The sequence below is a fragment of the Notothenia coriiceps genome, unplaced genomic scaffold, assembly GCF_000735185.1.
Source record: "Notothenia coriiceps isolate Sejong01 unplaced genomic scaffold, NC01 NC01_scaffold00037483, whole genome shotgun sequence".
NCBI lineage: Eukaryota > Metazoa > Chordata > Actinopteri > Perciformes > Nototheniidae > Notothenia > Notothenia coriiceps.
The window spans coordinates 368,916-394,821 of NW_011370184.1; the positions used below are offsets into that span (position 1 = coordinate 368,916).

Below are 25,906 nucleotides of genomic sequence, written 5' to 3' on the forward strand. Positions count from 1 at the left end.
CTGTGTACATTCTGTGTCATTTCCTTCTACATTAGGGAAAGTTGTACAGGCTGTACAGACTTGTTTTTAAGCAAACCCAACCGGTTGTGTTTCTAAAAAGGTTTCCTTGTTCATGACCTGGCCTTAAGGACTTTGTTGAGGTGGACAGTGTTTGGTTTGGAGGCAAAGGGTGCGACCAAAATACTGGGCCAGCAACTAATGAGGATCAAAGCAGAGTGTGAGAACAGTCAAAGCAGACAAGTGCAGTCATTCTTCAGCTTGACCATAGAGAGCTGACATCAACATGCATGTAAGGAGCACACAAATCTAAAATGGCTGAGTCATTAACCAGTTGTGAAGTCAAGTCTGATTAGATTTGTATCAACATACATCTGGTGCCTTTTTATCCTTTAGTTTCCTTGATTGTTACAATATTTTTGTTCTGAGAAGTACACATAATTATGGATTTACAGATTGTCATTGGATCAATTTTGGCATTTCTACTACACTCGACAGTATTGACCTGTAATGAACCTGACATTTTAAGAAAATCAAGAAACAGACTCCAAGGTAGAGCTGCAACTAGCGATTTTCTCCATTATCAAGTAATCTGCTGATTATTTTTTCAATCACTTGATCTTTTGACCCGTTGAAAGTCAGGAAAATAATGCAAAATGTCCCAGAAAATAATCCAAGAATGCTTCCTATTACAACAACCCGACATATGGGTATTTTCAGTGGTTCTGCTCTTGTAGTTTCTCTTGTCACAATGTTATGGAGTGTTGTTTTGACTCTTGTAACCACACCGGTCTTATGTCATTGCAAAATAACAGAATCAATCACGTTGCTCATTCAGAATTTAGCCGTGGGGTAACGAACTGCCCTCAAGTGTTTGAAGCAAAGGCCAATCTGCTTGTACATGTTTGCAGACACACACAGATGTGCAGCTTCACAAACAAACAGGCACGTTGAAACCTTCCAGATGGCCAAGCAGATTGTTTTGTGCTGATTTCCCCAGTGCAACGTTTGAACAGAAATATCATGCACACAGAGACACCCCGACCTACACGCACAGTCACTCGATTACTGCTAAAGAGGTTTAACACAGACATCTTTTCACAGAGAAAACACAACTTGTGACCAACAGATTATATTTAAACTGGTTATTTCCTATTCTGTAACCAAGCTAAATGACTGCTGACAAACTGACGTGTTTTTAAAATCTCTGTGCTTTAATATTTTGGCGTGAACAATTGATTACTGTGCGTTTTTATTTACAACTCGACAGATTGCTAATTTAATTATACAGACATACATTTAGAGGACTGCTTACTTTGATGATCCTTTGAGTTTTTTCTAGTTCCACCATGATGTTGACATTTCTGATTCTATGAATTTTGGTCCAAACATACTGTTCCAAAAGGATGTATCCTAATAACTTACAGGTTAAAACTATTGGATTGCTTGCATACCTTTAGTTTAACACCAATTACCTGCCAACTAATCACATTCCCATCAGCCTCTGCGGTTGTGTGTGCTCTGTGCTAAATATAAGATGTTTGCTCACATGTTAATCTGAGATAGAGAACATGGTAAACATTTTTTGTCATTAAACATCAGCATGTTGGCATTGCTATTGTTAGCATGTTGACATTAGCATTTAGCTCAAAGCACAAGCACACAGAACCCAAAGCATGTTTAGAGAATCCTAGTCTTACTATAAGTAGGTAGATAGATAGATAGATAGATGTTTGCGTTGCAGCAGCATAAAAAGGCAATGTACATAACAGAAATTAAGACAGTCAAAAATATTTCAGAAATAAGCATTACAAAGTGGAAAAATACAAATTTCCACTACCAAATATAATGCAGGATATTAATTGTGCAAGAAATTGATTATTCAATATTAAATTGAATGCAAATGTAAAATGTACAGTGGGAGTTTAAGTCCAGTTATCAGGATATTAGGATTTCATGCCTGCAATAATATTAATGGTTTTATTGTTTTGTAAACAAACGTTGGATTTTCATTGTCAACATCTCAATAACGTCTACTGTTAGACAACGCTTCAGGTTTCTGCTGACACTGTAATGACACATCTTTTAGTCGTCTGACAGTCATCAACCATTGTGTCGTTATTCAACTAACAGATCACCCAGAGGCTAAAAACCATTCTGCTAACTGTACAGTAGAAGAAAGCAAACAGGGTTGCATTGTGAGCCGGGACTCTGTATCATGCTGTAACGCTGTCTCCCTTACACAGTGCACTGAGCTGAATGGGCGCTCAGCTGCAGCTCAGCTCTGAGAATCAGCTGACTGGAGGATATCTGTCCTGCCACTGTGGCGTCTGGCACCGCACATCTGGCATTTAAAAGGCCTCGGAGCAAACGTGCTGACAATACTGTTTCGTGTGGGCTCTATTTTTCAGCCACCTGTTTTTCGACGTCTGTTGTTGTCATAGCAATGAATGACCATGAATGCGACATTTATATTTATCCTGCATCTAGTTGCCAAGTGCAATAGCTGTAATATACAAAACAATCCGCAGGTAAAGAAAGGAGTCTTGGGTATGTGCATTAACGTGTTGGAACACATGTTTGCAGTGTATAGTACCCTTTCTTCTGTATTTAAAATGAACCCTTACAGTAAAAAAACACTTGAAATCTCCATTCCAGCTTTCAAACTATAGCGTATATATGGTGCAGTCACTCAAGTTGACTCATGTCATTGAGTCATAATTGTTCCAAGCTCATTCTGCTTGAAAAGTTGAGCGTAGCTGCAGGAGTAATACGCTTTTCTGCAATATCTCTCTGCCCTTCAAACACTTTCACTCATTTCCACATAGCTTCAATGGCTTATGGTTTTTGCAGATATGATTTCTTCACAACATTAGCCCTGGTTATTGCATAGATTACAATCACCACCGTACTGACCACAAACACTTCCTGAGGGATGTTGAGTGAGTGCTATAAGTAGAAACATACATTATTAAGGTGGCATGTTCACCACACACGAATACACATGGTTTACATACTGTAAGTGGTCTTGTTTTTCATCAATGTGAAGGAGGAGATTGTGAATGAAACACATTGACATTTGCGGGATTTTTAAAGCTGTTATGACTGTTTGATATAAAGCTTTAAATCAGTTCAAATCTGACAACCAGCACCTCTAAAGATAAAGGTAACACTGAAAGTAAATATATTCACATAACGACTGACTCAATATTGCTGCTCTGAACTCTACTCATATAGTTGGAGGCTAGAAATTGTCTGAAATTATAGCACAATGCCAGAGAGTGGATTCATTGCACCACCCCCCCACCCCCCACAAAGTCACAATCAATTTGACTGTGGAAAATGATTTGTCCAATTAAATAGAAAGCGGAGGTGGAAAGAAGCGATAGAGGGAAAGCAATGATGGGTTCAAATGAATAAAATGCAAATTTGTGTTATTCTATGTAGGGAATAGTAGGAGTAAAAGTAGGACTTTATCTGCAAACCTCATAGCCAGTCGTTGGTTTATAATGAGCAGTGTGTGTGTGTGTGTGTGTGTGTGTGTTATAAACCCAAAATGCTCTTTTTGGGTTTCCTTTCCAAAAACTAAAATGTTAACTTTGTTATGAACAAGTAAGTAACCACATGATCAAGTATTATATGTAAATGCTTTTTAAATGTTTTTGTTTATTTTAAAAGGGACATCCAGTTCATGCAAAAGTAGATTTCTGGGGTTTAACACTGTTTTTAAAATAATTTGAAGTAATGAATCACGACAAACCAAAAACAAATGCAAGGGTCAGTTCCTGCTGCCAGACAGGAAATAATTTATATTTTGATTTAACGTCACTTTTCACACAAAAATGACAAATAAAACCAAGTTCCAGCCTTTCAGTTGTGAGGATATTTGTTTTTGTTCGGCTGTGACAGCAAACTGAAAATATTTGATTTATTTTTCATGTTTTTTTGGCATTTCACTAACCAAATGACACCATCAAATTGTGTTCTCGCAGGATGTTTTGTTGAGGACAAAGAAGGGTCATTTTTGTGCCTTCACATGGCCCATCACAGGGAATCTCTTCTATCTTCTAAATGGCTGTTCAATAATTCAAGTAATCTCTGTGCAGAACATGTTGCTGCATTCAAGCCATGTTCAGGAAGAGCTACAGGCTTTCCGCCACGACCAGAAAGCTTACATTCACCAGGGATTTGCAAGATACTTGGCAGAGCTACGAAACAGCAGCAGGAACACCGTCGAACAGGAATGACAAGAGCTAAATACATTACATGTGACAGGAGACATAGACGTACTAAATATTGTAAATGGCTTTTCATAAACCCCAAGGATCATGGTTGTAAGAAGGTCTATTCTACTTTGATTTTAGCATTTCATAGCTTGAACCTAAAGGTAGCTTCCCTTGATATACTGTATTTTTTCACCAAAAAAAAGTTTACATAACGGCATGTCTGTCAATGTAACACCATGTTTGACTGTATAATGTGATTTATTTGAAAGCGTTAGTCACCTAAAACCACTTTTCTTATAAGGATATTTCTCAATAAACAACAAAAGTGTTGTGAATCCCAGATGTGCTATTATTAGCCCATTGTTTATTTATTTATGATTATTGTGAGTGGTGGTAATAGCTATATGTGCACAAGGGTATCCTGAGATTCCCATTTTGTTTATTGGAGCTTTGTCTCATTCCTCTTTTTGCAATGCATTTAGTGTTTATTGGATTATAAGTAAGGACTATTGACTGTAGCTGAGGTTACACATACAAAAAAGTACATTTCCCATGATTCCTGTGAGTGTGCTTCTCTCCCAGGACTGAAATGTTCTTATTTTTAGGGAAAATATTGATCCAAATTCTACTACTAAATGGGCTATTGAACAAGAAAAAGAAAACGAAATTCAAGCATCTTTTGTTGAATAAACTTTAGATACAGTATGAAACTCAATTTGTTAATAAAACAGATGGATAACAGTTTAGAGTATTGGATATTAAAAAAGACAGGTTGTAAAATGAATCAGTGGCTGTATTTCGCTTTCTTCTCTGGCTCATGTTTTGTACTTATTGAAGTTTTGGAGGGTGTAGGTCGCCACGGTATCCAACAGCCAACCACGAGTCACGACGGTAGCTTGTTTAGACAGACCTGTTGAAAAGAAATATATTAGTGAGTTAGAAAAGACAAAATCATGGGTTTGTTCAGTTCAGGCACAATATTTGAAACCAACCAAACTAACCAGGATATTATCAAGGGCTTGCTTCAATTCCAATTTAAAAAGCAATGATTAATAGATTGAATCCATATTGACTAATTAATGTATCTTCCTAGCATTAATATTATTATTATTATTAATATTTTTTTGAATATATAAATATTATTATGAATATTGATAAATACTGTATTCTAACAATACAGTATTCTGTTTTTCACATTTATTATTTTGTATTTGTTTTTTTAAATCTGTTAATAAATAAATAAATAAAGATGGAAATGAAAAAAAATGAAATGAAATATGATATGAGTATTTATTAGTTGATTATTGCTGCATTACTTTGTTTATTTTTTGTTGCACATTTCTTTGAAAATATTTTTTTCCCTCATGCTTTTTAATTATTATTATTATTATTATATCATAATTTAGTTTTCTCTAAGCCTACAACGTATCTCTCTTCAGCCGTTGTTATGCTGTTTGTATATAAATTACAAAATAATTCACTCAGAATTTTAAACTTGACGTCTATACATTAAACATGTACGTATGTATATGTATATGTTGAGCTTTAGCGCTGTCATATCATTAAGACCTATCAGTTCTGAATGATGGTGGTCCCAGAAGCTCAACACTGAACACCGAAAAACAAATCCTCTCTCTCATAAATCACGCACATTTGTGAATTAAGCAGCACTTTTCTTGAAGGCAATAACCCCAACTGACTCCAGAATACATGTTGTAAAACAAAATCAGGAGTGTTTGCCCTTATATTCACACGTCTCCATCTTATCAGAGGATAGTTGAGAGAAAGACAGAAGTGTGATTTAAATCAGTGTTGCATAAGAAGAGGAATATAGAAGGGGAGGGGCTTCTCGATTACCTGCGCTGAGTGCCAGAGGACGGGGAAAAAGCTGCATTAAATATGCAGCAGTGTAAATGAGGATGCCAGGAGGGGGAGGGGGGGGCGGTGGCTCGCTGCCTCTTGCTCCCTCTCTGTTTCAAACTGCCGGCTCTCTTCGTGCTGTGGCAGCCTCTCTCTTTAGTAGCCAACTTGTTTTGACATTTCCCCCAGCGCCGATGTGACATTTTCTCTTGGCCGTTTCTCTGCCTCCTAACTTCTTTCACATTCACTCGCCTGGCCAGTCACTTCTCTCGCTCTTGTTGGAAACCTGTCTCAAACTGACTGCCAGCGTGTGCCATTTCACCGCAGTGTCACTCTCACACACATTTAAATCCATGTACTAATCGACAGACAGGTGTGCAAACATGCACCCGGGCCAGAATGTCTGTATTTGTGGGCCATTTGCTACACTATTCAGGAATTAACTGCCTCGTCATCAACTCCCCTTTTCTAAATAACAGGACCAAATTATGATAACCTTGCTGAAAGGGTAAACATTTATTGAGAATGGCCACATAATGTTTGTTTTCATAAAACCATCTTAAATACACACTACAAAACAAAATGATCCATTTTAATGTGATTAAGATAACGGACAGTTAAAGACTTTCTATATTTTAGTGCGCTATAGATGAGTCTACAAAAAGGTATACTTTTTAAGCATAAAGCTACACAACTGAAAAGCTTCACCTATGTCAATTATTGTCAAACTGTTTGAAACATAATGTTGATAATAGTTAGTTTCAGGCTGGGACAACCTAAACATCAACAATAACAACAGCTATTACAAAAGAAAATCACAATAAATAGTTTTAAAGAATATACATTTTCTTACAATGTGGCATTAGCATTTTAAAGCTAATGAAAAAAGCCTGCCAATGCTGAATAGCTAGCAGTGACTAACTCGCATCAAGAGGCAGCATGTAAAGTCGTGTTTAATAGCCTGCTTCTTTCCTAAGCCATTCTATTTACAATTTAATGTCAAGTCTTTTATTGAATTTCCTTTTAATTAGAAAAAAACACTTTTCAAATCAACATACTTGAGCTAACTTGGTTAGCTTGAAAACATGAGCCACATGCTTACCCATGAGCCACACGCTTACCCATGAGCCACATGCTTACCCATGAGCCACATGCTTACCCATGAGCCACATGCTTACCCATGAGCCACATGCTTACCCATGAGCCACATGCTTACCCTGTGTCTCTTAAAAGGAAACTTGAACACTCTACGCAGGTCGAGCAGGAAGTCCTTCTTTGACTTAAATGAACAAGAGTCGTTGCTATTTGAAGTATCCAAATTCAGGAAAACTAAAATTATTGGTGGCTAACAATCTCATCTTGTATCACAGAAATAATAGTTTGTCCAAAAAGGAAACCTCACCATGTGTCATCACTCAACATGTTTTCTCAATACTGACTTGCTTTCTCTCTAAGCCAGCATACATTGTGCTCGCAGCTTATTTGCAGGAATGATCACAATCTATTGGCACATTATCCATCAAAATGATTCCTCTCTGACACTCTATAGGTCCGTGCTTGTCCCAGCCCCGAAGCCCCGGGTGAAACCGTGAAGGAATGAGCTCCAGCTGTTGTTGTCAGCCTAATCTTTATGAACTCTTTATGTCCATGTGTATGTGTCTGTGTTAGTGAATGAAAGAGAGATTGAGTAAGAATAACTAATGTTAGACTCACTGCCGTATGTGGACGAAGACGACTCAGATCCAGGCTGTATGATGACAAGCTGATGGGACTTGGATGGGAAAATGGAGAAAACATGCATTATTCAGTATTAAAAATAAGCAGCAAGTAGAACTAATACTGATATTTATAGCCAGACTAATTGGAAATGAATTAAATTCTCACACCTGCTTGTCAGATTATCTAATCGCAACATGAGGTCTCTTGGATTTAACTTGGCGGCCTTAAGGGTTATTAGATCTGGGGATTTTCAGCATTACTCAATCCTTTTTGATTTATAATGTGTCACTTAGATGATTCATGGCTTAATTTAAATACATTTAAAATAAAATCAAACCCATAAGGAAAACATTAGACACTATGGGAGCCACAGCGTTGCAAGTCAGATAATTGCTCAGTGTTGGGGGAGGCATGCAGTTCACTGACTTCCACTTATTCCCTACAGGTATTAGATTGCTCGTATTGATTGTAATTTATGACTACCAGAAATCTGAAGTGAACTGCAATCATTAAAACTGAAACACTACACTGTAATAAGAGAACAATACAATGAGCTGAAAGTCTGCATGTTAACATGGTGACGAAGTAAAGGTTATCTTTGTAAATCAAATAAAAACCAGAATCATATGCTAAAATCAAGGTATCAAGGTTAATTTAAGGTAATCAAGGAGTATTAATGCAAACTCAAGAACATCTGATTTGAATGTTTGATGTTAGCATTTTTTTTAAAGAATACTCAACAAAGCGTATGCAGAGCGGCTAAATAACTGACTTACCTGTTTACTGTCGAGGAGAAGTGGCTCTTTGACTACAGCTGCTCCACAGAGCTCCACCATCCACTCCATTTCATCTACAAAACACACAAAGTTGGCTGTTTTGATAAAACCCTGTTTGTTAAAAGTGTCCTTGGTTACATTAAATGTGATTCTCTCTGCTTCAACCCCAAGGGGATACAAAGCAGACTCATATCAAGCAGAGACTTCCTTTGATCGGAAAGATGGAAAACAGGTCAATACATACAACTCTTCCCCCCTGAATCAATATCTGCATCTTACCCTAAAACACAGTTCACTTCATTTGGAAAATAATTTTTTTTGTTGTTGTCCCTACATCATATCAGCCACTAAACACCGGCTGGAAAAACACGAGTCATTTTGAGTCAGGAAACCTCAATCAACCTGCAGTGTGCGCTGCGGGTAACCTCATCATTATACAACACAAACACAAGCAATTAAATAATTGATGAAATCTTGCAGTGCTGAAGAAAACAGACTCCAGCCTCATGATTGTGCCATGTAAAGGAAAGTCTTTAAACTCCTCACGCTAGCTAGCAGATGTCGACCCATTAGCAAAGCTCCATCGATCCAGAAGGCAGCGGGAGGATGCAGCAGAAGCACTTTAAGAACCGCAGGAAGGAGGAAACTAAAGAATGCTGCCTTGTGGGTTTTGAAGCAATGTGCCCCGTGAGACCTTCACCCATGATCTATCTGTGCTTTCATTCATGCAGGAAGGGTAAAGACCAAAAAGCATTTAGTTTGAAGGGCAACCCAACTCCTCTTGACCTTGATGTTTATTACAGTTTGAACCAAGGTTGGTGCAGAAAATGTTAGACCAAGATTTCTATTTTAGAAAATGAAAACAGCACTTTAGCTACGACTAAAAGCTTGCTTCTATTTTCTTTGATTAAAATAAATCCAGCCAGCTAACTGACACCATAACATGGTGCAATATGAAAACACACCAGAAATATCTCGCACAACTCCTAAGTCCACATTCAGTCCACCCACACTCTGGAAACACTTGTCATTGTTCTCCGGTGTCAAAATGACAGGCGTTTAAAAAAAAACAGCACCGGTTTCAAGCTGTGTCAGTCAAAACCTCTGTCAGCTACTTTAACTTTTAACGTTTTTATTATGTTTCCCTCTTTCTCTTTAAAAGCAAGGCGGGTGTCTGCAGGACAAAAAAAACGGAATAAGTGCAGTTGAGTGAAGTAAATCTCGATTGAGAAAACAGAACGTGTGCAAACAGCGTGACGACGGCTAGGAAAGAAAAAGTGTTGCGGTGGTTTCTTTGAAAGAATATGCTTATTAAAGTGTGAAAAGCATCTCTTTTGTGGTCAGTAATCAGAGACATTATCTAGGTGCTGCATTTCCTGTAGTGTTTGAGTGCTGTGTTACTCCGATAAATAAGACAGAGCTCGAGTAGAACAACAAAAACGATGGTAATTAGAGATGGCTATAAAGTAGAGGGCAGCTATTGTGTTATATATTCTATTAGACTAAATCTAAGCAAATGACATGTTACATACCTTATATGGTATGAAGAGGTGGCAGTTCAAACTGAAACCTCAGAAACACATTGAGGAAATGCTCGGATAGCAAAAACTTTTACTGAAAAATAAACTAGAACAAATTTGATATTTGCAAGTTACTCATCATCACCTTGTCAGAAATCTGCATTTCAAACACCTCCCTGTTGTCGCTTACAGAGCTCAATACGCCATGTGCTGGCAGGAATACGAAACGAAGACAAAAATAACCCAAAACACTTGCTAACTAAACTATCTGCATAAAACCTCTTTGCTAAGCATGTTGAGATGCATGAGGGAGTGATGTCAGGTCTTAAAACATTTGCAAAGAGGTGTATGGTTACATTTTCTCAATAAACTCAACATGTTTTTATTTACTTGTCATGTTGCTGATGTGATTTACCTGTCGTCATGTCTGTGAAAGATCCTTGGAAGCAGATCTTGAAGCCCTTCATGAGTAACTAAAGAGAGAAAGAAGATACTAAGTAAGAAGAAGCTTCACCAAACATAGCTTGACATTTAGAACAGGCATTCCTCACCAAAAAAAACTAAACTAGACCTTGATGTTTTTTCTCTCTCACCGTAATACTGCATATTCAGGAATGAGTTGAACAGAAAAGAGCAAACAAAGCCAGCGTCGAGGTAATAACACGCTTATAAACACGCAAAGAAAAACAACCTGCCCGAGATCAGGGGCATATTGTTTTATTGCGCTCAGGGTCAACAAGCATGCTTGAAACAGGAAAGTAAAATAGTTTTTCTTGAACCCATACTACAGAAAGGAAACAGGCGACTCATCCCTGTGTGTGTGTGTGTGTGTGTGTGTGTGTGTGTGTGTGTGTGTGTGTGTGTGTGTGTGTGTGTGTGTGTGTGTGTGTGTGTGTGTGTGTGGAAGATAAATGTCCGAGCTGCTGGAGGGAGAAATACTAATTTATCTCACCTCCCTGTCGGTCCATAATGATCATTAGCCAGAGGTGCCGGGTGAGATGAAAAAGTGTTTCTGTTGCAGATTTTTAATTTAGACAACACCTAATATCCTTCAGGGGGTATTAGAGTGTGTGATGTGATAACGTGCAAATCCATTCACACACACACACACACTCAGAGTTTCTTTAAATTATGTCCTGCACATCAACATGTTGGTCTGTTTGTCACTTTGGTGAAGGTATGGAAAGTGAGTCTGAACAGGACAATCTGTCTGGCTCCGTCGAAGTGTCTGCACTGAATTTAGGCCACTTGAATGAGCCTGAAATGACTAGCTAATTCAATTAGCGGTGGTTCTTCAAAGGCAGCGATACGGTCGGCATAACATCTAGACTTTTCCCGCTCAGTGGCAACAGATCCCGGTCCTGCTGGCTTTAAGAGGGGGAAATTACCATTAGCTTTTTACAACAGGGCCTGAGCTAAGAGGCTGGTGCAATGAGAGGAAACACGTTCAAGTGTTTGTTGTTGAAACACCATCTCATTTTCTTCATGGAATCAGACTGTTCTTTGTTGTTGGAAGAAGCGCTTTCACAAAACAACAAGGTTGGAAATGATTGCGTTTTTTCTTACTCTACTACTTTCTTTGATAAGCCGTTAAGGAAATTGTTCAAACTTTATTTTATAATCCACTTAAAGGTATAGAGCATGTTTTAGGTTTCAACAGTTTATTAATAAAAAATGATTGCATCTGTTCTTCTGATGAAGGCTTGCGCTAAAGGGAGGAGCAAATGGAGGGCAAGAAGCTCAAACCGATCTAAATGGTAAAAAAAAGAGAGCGGCCTCTTCACTGTATACTGTATGCACCAGAGTTCCCGTTAGAATATTTTTTCGCCGGTCAACATGTCCGTTAAAGTTTAAATCTTCCTGACACAATTTGAAAAGTGCCGGTCAAAGGTCTTCTTTGTTATTTATTGAGCTTTAAAACAAATTGATATGATTAGATATTAAACAAACTAATAATAGTAGATTAACTATTCAAAAGTGTACAGTAACTTACAATAACACGGGAATAATAAACGGAGCGCTCTCTCCCGACAGCCCGTCAGTATCATGCAGCTCGCGGATCAGTAATGAGTGACCCGAAAGTAAAACTAAACCTATCTATAACTAGATTAGGTAGTTTGAGAGGTAATTAAAATAGCTACGTGTGATATTCTAACCTGAAGTGTGTCTTTTGTTCCGCTCACCGCTGCATGTGATCATGCAGAGCTGCGTGTCGACTCGTCAGCAGCAGCTGATCTCTCTCTCTCTCTCTCTCCCGTCAGATTAGACTTTACTCGCGTTTATGTCCATATCGATCAGATCTAGCTAATGACATGACTACCTGCTTATTAATAGACACCTAAACAATAAGCTTCGCTATGCAACCGGGTGAGGCCACAAAGTATGCATTTGTTTACATGCCGGCCGGAATCCTGAGGCATTACCAACAGATCAACGCACAATCAACCCATACAGGACATCTCTTTCTCCACATTACGTGTTAGACAATGGTGAGACATTAGAATTGACTATTCTTGTCTGTCACATACTCTTTTGTCTGTCACATAAGTGGCGCAAGTTGCGCAACTGATGCGGTATTGCGCTAAGGGGAAATATATTTTTGACTGGACGCTTTGACCGGAGAGATTTAGATTTGCCGGTCTTCAACATATTTTACCGGTCGTAGTCCGGTAATTACCGGCTAACGGGAACTCTGGTATGCACGGCTGTTTTGGGCTGGCAGCACTGCTTTCAGTTTGCTTTACCAACCGTTAGATCACTCTTTAATGGGGGCATCTTGGTTGCCCAGTTTTTTAAGGATGTAAGAAAAGTAATTGTCCCTCGCTTGCTCTGTCCAGAAACATTTGGTGTCAGTGCCAAATAACATAATCACCTTTTAATCTATTTGAATGTTTCTTATAGACTCATTCTTGTCCATCATCTGGAAATACAGTAGTTGAATCTGTGTGTAGGTTAGCTTAGTGTCTGTGTTGGAGTTTTAACAGATGCTCACATTGCTTAACTAAAGCCAAATCCTCCATCAGATCCAGAGATGTTTGTGATCCAGCTGCACCGAAACTCACAAACAAACTTCCCACACCTGATTGTGTTTACCGGCCCAGAGAGCGACAGCAGGCGGTAAAGAGCTAAAGCTGGAGGAAACGCCTGAGATTCACTTTTTTTGTACAAGTACAAGCTATGATTACATAGCGGGGCTGTCATCCTTTCTGAACGCCAAGCATCAATTGGTTCAGTTTAGCAAAACATGTGGTGACAGGGTGTCTGCTATGGTTTTCCAGTTGATGTTAATAAATAATAATTGAGGCTAATTTCTATTTACACTTTGTTGATAATTTAGTCCCAAATATTCAATGTTTTAGAGAAATACCTACTTAACTGGCACTAAGTTTGAGTTTCTCCTTCTGATAAGCACGAACAATTTGCATTTCATTTTTGTATTTTAATGTTGAACACACCGCTTCTGTAACAAAATAATTTCCCAAATTGGGATCAATAAAGTATTTATCTATCTAACATTTGGATTAATTTACTATTTCTATTTTCTACAGATGTATCGAAAAAGGTTTTAATACATTTGATTGTAGTGTGCAAGTATCAAGTACTGTATATGTGGAGATCAGAAACATAACATTACAGCTGAGTCACACTGCTGACGCTCATTCCTTGGGGCCAGACTTGACCTTTTACATGTAGATGAAATAAACACAGTTAAAAAGCCCTCCTGCACGTCGTGTAAGACTCACGCTACTGTCTTCAGTGGTTCGAGCTCTCATGGGGCCCTGATGGTCGGGTCCATTCACCACATCACCTCCAACTTCAAAGGCACTCTTAAAAACAAAGCCAACTTCAGTATACTTAGTCAATACTTATCATACTCATAAAGAAAAAGAAAAAAACATTGCCTGTTGTTATTAGCATTTGAATAAGTTAAGCAATATTTTTATTCCCATCTCATAAAAAGGACTGATTGTAAACTACCTAATATAACTTGATTTATTTTAAGTGTCTCGCTGAACATCCTTCAGTTTGACAGAGCTCATCTTATAATTGTATGGAGTCTATCTCTACATCCTCTATATTATGCATACAAATGCTTATAAACTGGGCTGGATGATGAATAAAACTGTTTATAATTAATGGTGTTGCCAAACAAAGCTTGGCAAAGGATTATACTTCGCATAGCACAGAACCAAATGCAGGGATTACAAAAGCAAATGGGTGACAAATAATCTATGAGGTATCACAGGAGAGTAAATGGGGAGATTCATCACGCCGCCTTAATTCGACAGACGTACAGAGATGTGACAGGAAGTCACTGGTGCACAGATTCTAAGAGCATGCAGACGAGCCTACCTCATCCAAGACTTTCTTTAGTTTGAAGCACTCTGAAATCCCTGCGGAGAGGGAAGAAAAAAACACAAATCTATTGTTAAACACAAACCCTATCCTGGGTGGATACTGTATTATGTATCTTTTACTCCTGCCTATTCATTCACATAGAGGCAAAGTCCCGCCCATCTACTTCCGACCCATGGGAACTTATTTCGGAAAAAGTATGTATTGAAGTCAATGGGGAGAGAAAGATTATCTTTCGATCCCGTTTGAATTGTGCCACGAATTACACATATGATGTTTGTCAATCTTAACAAATCATTTGTCAAAAAAAGTCACAGTTTGTCGTAAAACTGTTGAAATATAAGACTATGAAAAATACACAACTAGAAAGACTACAAATCCCAGAATCCCGGTCCCGCAGGCTGGCTCTGACGGAACCGACTAACTCCCCCTGTGTGTATGTACAGCTCTCAACATGCCCAGACATCAAGTGATTTTCACCTCGTTTAATACTTTTCGCCTCATTCTGAAAGAATGGAGTGAAATGTGCCAACGTGACGGCCGTCTTGGTGTGTGGTGCGNCCCCCCTCTCTCTCTCCTCTCTTGAGAGTTGCCTCCACACCTCCCCCCTCTCGTGTCAACACTTGACAGTTGCCCCCCGCCCCGCGTGCGAGCACCTGACAATCGCGGCACAATACGGTACGGGGTGCACCGTGAGCTGCCCTCACGCGTGTCGCATTTCGGTTTGGAGTGTTCCTGTAAAGTTACTAAACAAGGCGTTGCAACCCAAAAGCCTTTGCCATGAAAAAAGGAAAAACCCGTCAGTAACGTATTGTGCCGTATTGTGGCGCTCGGAGCCGACGCCCCTTTTAAACCGCGACAAGGCTCGAAATAGAGATTTAGGCAGTTTTACTTGCTACGAAAGTCTAACAAAGGCAGTAACAATTTTTTAGGCCAGCGCTGGGATACGCACACTATGATAAAAAAGAATGATACTGAGAAATTACAGGTGGGGCAAGGCGACAATGAGAGTTGACCGAATCGTGTTAATTTACGGTGTACTCGTAGCTGGGCTCGCGTCAGTGAGGTGAACAAAGGACAACACTCGTGCAACGTCTCTCTTAGCCATACAGTAATGCACCGTGTGTGAACCTGAGACCACCACCTTTCGCTTTGCTGCTAGAGTGATTCTTTGATTTACATTTTCATATGGATCGGTACTGTCTAGATTCTCGGATAAGAATTCTATTTTCGAGTTTATAGTGTATAAAATCTTCTTTCAACTGTCTCTCTTGATAAATATTAGAAGGACTATGTAAAGATATTAATGAACCTCCAAGTTCCAAAGAAATAAATCGGTATTGTTTGTATCGATGTCAAACTCAATACGGTTACTTTTAGAACACAGTGTCCGAAGAGGTTGTCTTCGTTGTGTTTTTGTTATTTTGTCTTTTGTTTATATATTTCTCGTGCATTGTATCATTTTATGTTTTTCTTTTTATCAAAATTTTACCACTTATCACTTAACCCACTATGAATGGTAACTTATTTAAGAGATTCATAACAGCAAATAGTCTTGTAACTTAAGGACATCGGTCCACGTATTTTTGGCAAAAATAGAGTAATAATTTCGGGTGTTTGCATCTTCGCGCACTTCGTAGACAATAAAAAAGGAGAGGTGTCAGAATACTTAACCTTAATGTTAATTAGGGACTTACTCTAAATTTAGGGAGCTGGAGCGGTGTTGTTCAATTCGGTTCGCTTTTGGTTTCCTTGTCGCGACGATTAATCAAAACTACAGTAATGTAATAGGCAGAATGAGTCCACTACGATAGGAAGACTGAAACAAATACCAGACGGGTGTGTGTTTCACTGTGTTGTGTTCTTGCTTAAATTTGGCTGACCGTAGGTTTTCTGCGAGCTCAAAAATAAGATTTGTCAGAGGTTATAAAGATGTAGAAACAACAACTCTTTATTTCGAAGTTATTATCTCGGCACGAAAGGACGCTTGACCTTCTCGGTTCTCTAAGTCGATATTAGTTGTGGTCTTTTGTAGAGCATGAGTCCATGTTGTTGTCACACATCCGAGAGAGTTTCACGTCATCTTCTGGTATCCTTGTTTATTGTCGTTATGTCTCCCTGTAACGTAGGAACTGAAATTCTTTATAAAAATTCTACATTGAGGATGAAAATTTGCGAGGAATATCAGTAGTTACGAAAATTCGATGTCGTAACGGTTGAGGCAGTTGTCAATTTAAGTATGGAAAAATGTCACGTTTACCAATCCTCAAATTTATTTACTATCGATTTATTCAAGTATGTTTAACACAAATACAACAACCATCCTCGTAGTACAATGACTACAAATTACTGTAGAAAATCTAATAAAATTTCAAAACCTAATGTTTATTATTATTAAATAGTAATTGATTTACCTCGACATGTATATGTAGATAAATCGTCCAGGCAAGGTGTGTGTGTGTGTGTTGTGTGTCGTGCGTGCGTGCGTGCGTTGCGTACGTGCGTGCGTGGTGTGTGTGTGTGTGTGAGTGGTGGTGGCAACCGGTGTGTAACACGAACTGGTGTGTCGACCCTAGCTTGGGTGTTTGGAGTGACCAAGCTTCCGCGCTATTGTGGTGAGTGTCGGTGTCAGTAGGACTTTATTAGTTAACATTAAACATAATGATGGTGGTTTGTATCGTTGACTCTTATTTACCGTGTTCACTAGTAATAACAATAAATAGAAAATTTATTTCCAGATATGTGTAAATCACAAAGGGTGGTTTTGGTTTTCTACCGGATTTCTTAAGTGATTACTGGAGACTGAGAGAGTCATCATTTTGACATAAGTTTGTTCTCAAAGGGTCGACACAATCCTTTACTGACTCATGAGTATTTTTGTGTTTGACACGAAGTTTTCCCCTCGGATAGTACGTTTTACGTGGGAAACTACAGGAGAAGATAGTATGTATTCTTACACAGGGCCACACAGCCGCCTTGAGTGCGTCGCGTCTTTTATTTTGGGAGGGAGAAAAGGAGTTGCAATGGGTTTAGAGATTTTTCCCCCTTGTTGCCTCGACTAGGAGTCCAAACGCAAGGCTATACTGCATTATAGACTTTACACCTGTGGTGCCGGGTTAGTCTTTGCACAACGATAGTTTTGTTACGGGCTGACAAACACCTGCATTATACTCAGGCACAAATGTATCGTAGCGAGTCGTGTAGTCTCGTTTAGACATAACCTCTCGTACACTATCACTTCTTCGGCCTTCATTTGGTTCCTTGAGGGGAACACGCAATTGGGTCGTCTCTCTTTCCGGAAACTCGAGGTATAGACAAGTCTCTATTAGGAACTATTAGGTACTTATACCGCAAAGTAGTGCCGTCGTAAATCAATTCTGTCATCGACGGCCAGGCGTACTCCGAGTCGTGGGGAGTTAAAAAAAAAAAAAATAGTATAAATAAAATTAAAAAAATTCGAAATACAGGGTTTAGTATGGGAAAACTTTGTCCTTCTACTTATCTCCCTATACTCCGTCCGTCTTACCCCACTGACAAACCATAATGTTTTTGTGAAGTAGTCTGGTACAACAAAATATATATATATATGAGACTCTGGCATGTTCTGATGTTTATCGTTACTGTCACACTGGAAATTCATAATTTTTATTTGAATACTGAGTGTAGACAATAAAATTAGGTATTGTTGAGTAGGTTGAATTGAAGTAAATATATATCGCCGTGCTAAATTTTGGTGGCAAGTCCTGGTTACGACATCGTCCGTTATTATGTATATTTTTGTGTTCCCTTATTATTTTGTTATTAAGTTTGTATTTTGATCTTTGTATATTTTTATTACTTATTACTAATATTGCCTTTCGAATTAGAAAATTACTTTCGAAGTTTTTCATCGAGGAAACCCCGGGTAGCACCTATCGTCGGCCCAAGAACTGCGCCCAATAAATAGGAAAGTGGACAAAGATATTTGGTTGTGAACTGACGACAACCTCAGTCGAAGAAGATCGTTGTACAACAAATTTAGAGCAAACAAGAGGAGGAGGAATTTGAACACAATTTTCGACAAACTCCCGGAGCGATCCGTTTCACGTAGAGACTCTTAACCTAATTTTTTTTCTACAATGTCTTATTACCGCCAGAGTGTAAAGGCCGACGGGTAATACTGAATTTTGACGAAAATTTTACAATCCTGTCCGTCAAAATGACAGGCAGCGAAAAAATCTAGCGCAATCTCTGATCCCACGTATGCTTGGTTAGTGTTTCCGACATTGTATATGTGTGTTTTTGTGTGTTGGTCGCGTCCTAGTCACTTTGCGATCCGAGCACTAATGTTTTATTTTCTGCGCCATACTCACCATGATCTGTTATTGCTCAGGTTCAGCTCAGAAGTATCTGGTTCTTGCCTAGCAGCTTTTTGGTTCAAACTACAAACTGTTTTTTGAGGCTGAGTGGAAAAAGGGTATTTGAGGGCCATAGAGAGGTGAAGTCCCGCCCATCTACCACCCATTGGACCTTATTTCGGAAAAAGTATGTATTGAAGTCAATGGGGAGAGAAAGATTATCTCTCGATCTCGTTTGAATTGTGCCACGAATTACACATATGATGTTTGTCAATCTTAACAAATCATTTGTCAAAAAAAGTCACAGTTTGTCGTAAAACTGTTGAAATATAAGACTATGAAAAATACACAACTAGAAAGACTACAAATCCCAGAATCCCGGTCCCGCAGGCTGGCTCTGACGGAACCGACTAACTCCCCTTGTGTGTATGTACAGCTCTCAACATGCCCAGACTTCAAGTGATTTTCACCTCGTTTAATACTTTTCGCCTCATTCTGAAAGAATGGAGTGAAATGTGCCAACGTGACGGCCGTCTTGGTGTGTGGTGCGGGACGGGAGTTGTAGTTCATTGAGCGGTTTCACACAAAAAAAGTGTGACTTCACAGTTTTACGGCATTTTTTTTTTTGACTTGCAAAATTATCTTTTAAATTGACAAACATCATATGTGTAATTCGTAGCACAATTCAAACGGGATCGAAAGATAATCTTTCTCTCCCCATTATCTTCAATACATACTTTTTCCGAAATAAGGTCCCATGGAGCTCCTCCGGAAAGGGAGGGACTCCGCCTCTCTATTGTGCTGTTTTGCGTTATTGTTCAAAACACATCAGCATTGAGCTTGACAATAAATTGAATGGAGACTCACACTGGAAGCTCACCACCCACTTCCTGCCTGCGATGCCAAGGAAGTACTTCAGCGTGCGCTCACATACCAGTTGTTCATCTGACAGGAGGAGAGAAGGAGATGTTGTGAACAGATGTGCAGGAGTAGATTCATTAACACACCCTTATGTGAAGCTTTTGATGTAAGTGTTAGGGATGAGATAGGAGACGCTTGATGGTTCCTGTGAAAGGAAAAAGTCAAAATATGTCCCGAGTTGACAACCTTGAGGTTTTTTCCCAATTAACAAATAATGTAAAATGCAGATACAGACGATGTGTAGAAAAGAGTGCCTGTATTCTCTTAAAGCAACACTGTAAGACAAATGACGTCTAATACTATCGCTGACTCTCACCAGAAATTACTTTTTTACTATGTAATCATTTATGCCACTTACAAAAGCACTTTAAAGTAGATAGGTGGCAGCACAAAGCACTTTAGCACTATTATATTAAGTATGTTTGAATGTATAATGTGATAACTGTTTTTGCTGCCCTTATTTCGCATATTTTATTCACCTATGTGAGCGTTTTTAAGAGCTGCACTGGGGCAAAAATCAAGTTGAAATAACGATTAAGTACTGAACCAAAATACATTTAAAATGACTTAGGCCAATCGTGGTGTTATGTTATATTTATTTATTATTAATTTACAGCTCTTTTAAAACTGCACCCACAGCAGAGGAATGAACATAAAACAGAGAATAGCTTGACACTGTTTGATCAGCAGGGTCAGGGGTTGTTCCTCCTTCAGGAAATAAAGTCATTATCCATTGATTTGTATTCCAGGCAGGAGGAAAGTGCACGTTATTGATGAGTTTTTTAACAATCAAATGATTATTATTTCATGGTCAGAAAGGCACACCTCCTGCTCCTTTCAAACCTTTAACCACAAAGACCAAGTGTGCCAGCGTTCCCTTTTCCTGGTTACCCGGGAAACAGCTGCCATTTAAAAAGAAGTCTCCTTAAACAGTGACGGTTAATATGGTGCTTTGGAGACAGCGTGCTCTGAAATTAAAAATAATCTATCAGAGAGGGTAATTAGCAACAAGCAGATGAATGGAGGAGAGGGCGCGTGGGCGAGGGAGAAACAGAAAGCTTATCTTTGAGCTTTAAAAGACGCACAAAACAAGACGTAACTACATGCAGAAAGAAAATGTACGGCTGGAAATGTTCCCACTCAAGAACATATTGAAAAAAAGGACCTCGGAAGTGGAATTCTTTAAAAGCAGCTTTAATTGCTCTGCTTTGTATCGAGCTGAGTGCAGTGAATCGATTGTACGCTTATGACGGTCTTAACTAAATGAAATGTTTATATACTCACTATGCCTGCATGCGAGCTCACTTACCTGTGTGCATTATAACATGAGTCACCTCCGGGGTAACCTGGGAAACCACTCGGCCACCAACTCTCTTGGCAAACTTTTTCACCATTGTCTAAAAAGGCAAAAACATCAGATTAATTCATATATCCTACTATGACTAAATAGACACATGTATGGATGTAGAGGTGAGTGTGCACCTGTTCATTGGGGGCTAATCCAGATGAGGCTAGCACCATCTTAGCTTTGATTCTGTCTTTCGGAGGAGTGTTGTTTTCTTTGTCTTCTTGCCCATCTGATGGTGAACCTAATGGTCTGGATGCTGGACTTGAACTGGAAGTCTTGGAGTCTCCGGAGCCTTTTGCACCCGGCCCTGTGTGTGTGGAGCGCTGCACTTCTAAAGAGAGAAAACAAAGTAGAAAGAAAGTTAGCAACAGTTAGACTGATGATCAGACCCAGCTCTCTTTGAAATGGGTTTCTGTATACAAACACATATTTGTCACACAGAGCTTAAGCTCCATTAACCCCACAGTCAGACAAACCATTTAAACTCTGCGCAACTCAGTCGATCCAAACCTTGCTGGCATACTACAATTATTTTGAAAAGCAATAAAGAGCTACTTATCTACAAGTGGCAGTCGTTAAATAGATCTGTCATTTCAGAATCCTGGAGTAATCAATTAAAAAGGCTTAAAACAATGTCTCAAAGTGTGGCTTTCTACTCATGTGCTTCTGGAAGATTCAAATGCATTTAATCTTTCATTAAATAAGACAGGTGTCCAGCATGCTTCTGTCTTTACAACACCACACTAGTAGCCTTACCCGTCTCTGACACACCGGGCTCGGCGACCCCTTCTCCATCAGGTGGTCTTGTGCTGGGCTCTCGCTCTACTTCTTGAACAGCTTCCCTGCAGAGGAGACGTGTATATTAAAGTATAAAGTACATGATGTCCAGCTCTGATCTGCAAGGTCAAGTGTATTTTCTAGTAATACAAATTGAGCTAGATCGATTTCTGATCATTTATGTTTTTGCATTTGCAGTTAGACCACTGATCTAAATTGCTGTAGATAGACGTCCAAGTTAATCTATCCAAATATTCCTGCAACAACAGATTGTATTCTCCCGCCTTAATGTAGTTTACACAAAGCGACATCGGCGTTACAAAACACCACCAGAACCAGGCTTTGTCATTTTAGGGGCAAGGCCATTTGGCCTTTGGTGTCACACATTTTTTCAGGGCGGAAAGGCCACATGCCAGGGCACAAAGGCCATTGAGGGAAACATTTGGAGCTTACAAATAAATAACTTCACTTTCTGATAAGAAAAACACACGAATGACATGGAAAACAAATCACTTTTTTAATATCAATAATGTCAAGCATTATATCATCATATAGGCCTATGCCTCCTTAGTATTACCGTATGTAAAATGAAATACTTTACTTTGAATAATTAGTGTTTGGTATGTTTTCCATCTACTACTTCTCCCATTCACAAATCCGGAATCAAATCAAAAAATCTAAAATTCTATTAATATGTAACAAATATATTCCATTTCAGAGCAGAAGAAACAGCCTTCAAGGGTCCAACTCTGCACATACATCATTCAGCAGTGCATCATTCAACTGTATGAACAAGCAATACTTTGAAATGCAAAAGTCTGTGTGTGTGTGTGTGTGTGTGTGTGTGTGTGTGTGTGTGTGTGTGTGTGTGTGTGTGTGTGTGTGTGTGTGTGTGTGTGTGTCTTTAATCAACTCCTCACAGCTCCTCATATCTGTTCAGAAACTGGACAAAAGTTAAACATGTACAAACCACAGACTGTCAAAGCATTAAATCATGGTTTTTACTAACCGTTATCAGTATTTAGTTACTTCGGAATCATTTTGAAACGTGTATTACAATGAAATCACGGTAAAATAGGTTAATTTTGTCGTAGTTGGTTTCCACCACAGTATTTACATGGATATAAGCCCCGCCCCCTCTCCAGCGCGTCCTGTTTGAGTGACAGGTGTAGTAAACACAGCTCACAGCGCGGTGAAACTCCGAGCAGTTGGAGCAATCGCGAATATTCGCATCGCGTCCGTTGTGTGAACGCAGCAATAATGCAGTTGCAGAAACCACTGTTCTCACGCTTTTAAAAGGCAACTTCGAGATTTTTACAGGCCATGGTGTTCGTAGGACGTACACATTAATTTGTTGGGGTATCAACGGCCAGAACCGAGGGGCTACCGACGGCCATGGCCGTCATGAAAATTCCACCCCTGACTAGAACTCATAAATCAAAGGTTAAATAGTGCTGAAGTTTTACATATATTCTACAAGGGAACCTATCATGCTATATTTGCAATAATATATTAGTAGGGCCAGTACTATATAAGGGTATATTTATAAGGTTTTATTTGGTCAAAATACCAAACAGATCATGCATTTTAGCCATGGCTCATTTTGCCTCACTCCAGCTCTTGTCTTTGCCCATGAGCTGGAGCTGACCCCCACCCTGCAAAGGAAGGGGGCGAGNCATGCCACGGCAACCTCTCATCCCCTGATAGGTGGAGAGTTGACCATACAGGCGTAGTGCACCTCTGTGACATCATAGAGGTGCAAATCAGAATCCACATGTATCAAATCCGTTGCAGCCCCGTTTTTAGAGATTTGGGTGTGGAGGAAAAGAGAGAGGGTTGTATTTTCTGACACTTGGTGAGTTCCCTGGAACACCGGGGACACATATTCATGTATAAAACACGTACAAAAGTGCATGATAGGTCCCCTTTAAACTGGATTGGCTTTACTCATTTGCGTTTACTCAGGATACTGTGCAGTCAGTAAGTATTGAGAAAGGGACACAATGTTCACAATATTACAATTGATCAGTCACTTCATGGTTAAAAAAGGGTTGACTTGCAAGGTTATCTGCATCCACATAAGATGAACAGATATGGTCTTCTAGTTGTAGGGGAGAGAAAGCAACAGGTCAAGGTAACATAAACTAGTCAATATTTGCTGGTAAATCTTTTGCAGTCAATGATTGTCTAAAGGCTTTGATCTACAAACATTAGCAGATACTTGATATCTTCTGTGAGCTCTGACTGCAGCCACACTGACTGCTGCTGCTGCTTTCAGGAGCCTTCAGTCTCATCTCAGTGAGGGAACACGTGATCCATGTCAAAACACTGACAAGAGACAATATGTTACACAATTTGGCAGTTCAAATAAATAAACAAACCTGGGTGTCTTGTCTGTATGTTTAGGGTTATTATGCTGCTGCACTGTGCTAAAAGAGGGGATTATGTCCCCCCTGAAGCTGAATAGCAGTTAGTTAAACTCAGTCATTGTTTCTTTTCAAATCAAAAATGCTGGAATAGAGCCAAAGCAATAAAAACACAACATTGTCTCCTCCCTCCCTGACTGCAGCTGTATGAGGTAGGAAGATGTAAATGTAGGATCAAAACTCGTTATTGGCAGAAACTCAATATCCAATTACTCATGAATAAAGTTTTGAAGTCCCTTGCTTTGTTTTCTTTTGGCTTCCTTTCTTCACGGAAATACTGGCAGAATGCCGCCATTTAAATTACCTGCAACCAAAGTGATAATGACTCAGTGGAACCTTTTCAGATATTACAATGCCAGCCATTCTCTCCGATTTCACCAGTGCTTTCATGGAGTATTTGCTTTTTAATTTTAAACTTGAATAGCTAAAGCCCTGCTTGTGTTCATCTGCCGTCTTCTCCCCTCCCTCTCTCGCCTGGAGGACTGCGCGGCGAGAGGTTGGGGGGGAGGCAGTCAAGCGGGAGAGATAAATGACTGTGGCAACACAAGTTTCCCTCTAAGTGCTCTAAATGACATATAAGATGCAGTCAGTAATGACTTCTTTATTCTCCACAGCATAAGCAGATTCTAGGTTCATTAGTGAGATTATCCGCCTGTCCTCTTGAGATGCATCACCCTCTGAGAACGAGACTAGCAAGCAACACACACACACACTAACTTTCTCCTTCAGTTAGAAACTGAAAGAAACCAATTACATGCCACTTGCTCCAGTTCTTTTTCTACCTAATATGGTGGTTTTAAAATATGGCTCAATTTAAAATGTATTAACAATGTTTACAATCCTCTGAGGAGAGACATACAACACACTGGAGCAGAGATGACTTAATAACATTTGTTTACACAGTCAGATATACTCAGGTTTGACTTTAAGGTCTGCTAGCTGTAGCTGCATATTTAATGTCCAGGTATGAGAGTGTTATCGATTTTCTCATCAAACTCTGCCAGGAAGTGAAGACACGTATTTCCCAGTATGACAAAGTGTTGTTTTAAAGTAACATGTACTGTAAGACCATTACGATCTCACATCATTACAAATCTTCCCATCCTTTTCAATAACAACAAATCTAGAGATGGCCAGCCTCTGTAGGAATGAAGACGGTTGACACACGTAGAACCGGTTTAGACCAATTCTTGAGAATCATTTATATTATCAGCTCCTCTAATCGTTTCCTGCTTACTGCAAACAATGACTTATTGTTAGGAGGTAAGCTTTGTGTTATCATGTTAGACAGGAGATTAAGGAAGCATTTACCTTTAGTTTGAATGTGATTGCACTGTTGTTTCAGTAGCACAGTTTAGTTTTACTGCAATAGAGATTTAAAAAACTGAAGCTTAACTTAGGTTCATTTTTTATTCCCTATAATATTCAGTTTTGATGTTTTGTATTGTTTTCAGTGTCAAAAAACGTTGCATGTTGTCTAATACCATCATTATTTTGTTGTATATATTTATTTTTGGTTTAATCTATATTTTATTGATTTGTATTTATGTTTGTATTACATTACATGTTACTTGTTAGACGCTTTTATCCAAAGCGACTTAATACTCAATACTGTGGCCAATCCCCACAGGAGCAATTTGCCC

The 25,906-nt window shown here is 39.1% G+C and overlaps 1 protein-coding gene across 1 annotated transcript in view; it reads right to left on the reverse strand.

Annotated features, from left to right (window-relative positions):
- Positions 1 to 4,468: 4,468 nt before the first annotated feature.
- LOC104967610 (BRCA1 DNA repair associated) overlaps positions 4,469 to 25,906 on the reverse strand; it is a 29,122-nt gene continuing 7,684 nt past the window's right edge. The window contains exons 12-21 of the mRNA XM_010797116.1: positions 21,817 to 21,902; positions 21,195 to 21,391; positions 21,022 to 21,109; positions 19,659 to 19,736; positions 14,452 to 14,492; positions 13,842 to 13,925; positions 10,514 to 10,571; positions 8,579 to 8,652; positions 7,797 to 7,854; positions 4,469 to 5,133 (exon numbers count right to left, since the gene is read on the reverse strand). Coding sequence (XP_010795418.1) covers positions 5,039 to 5,133; positions 7,797 to 7,854; positions 8,579 to 8,652; positions 10,514 to 10,571; positions 13,842 to 13,925; positions 14,452 to 14,492; positions 19,659 to 19,736; positions 21,022 to 21,109; positions 21,195 to 21,391; positions 21,817 to 21,902 — 859 coding nt within the window. The 3' untranslated portion in view covers positions 4,469 to 5,038. The remainder of the gene's footprint in view (positions 5,134 to 7,796; positions 7,855 to 8,578; positions 8,653 to 10,513; positions 10,572 to 13,841; positions 13,926 to 14,451; positions 14,493 to 19,658; positions 19,737 to 21,021; positions 21,110 to 21,194; positions 21,392 to 21,816; positions 21,903 to 25,906) is intronic.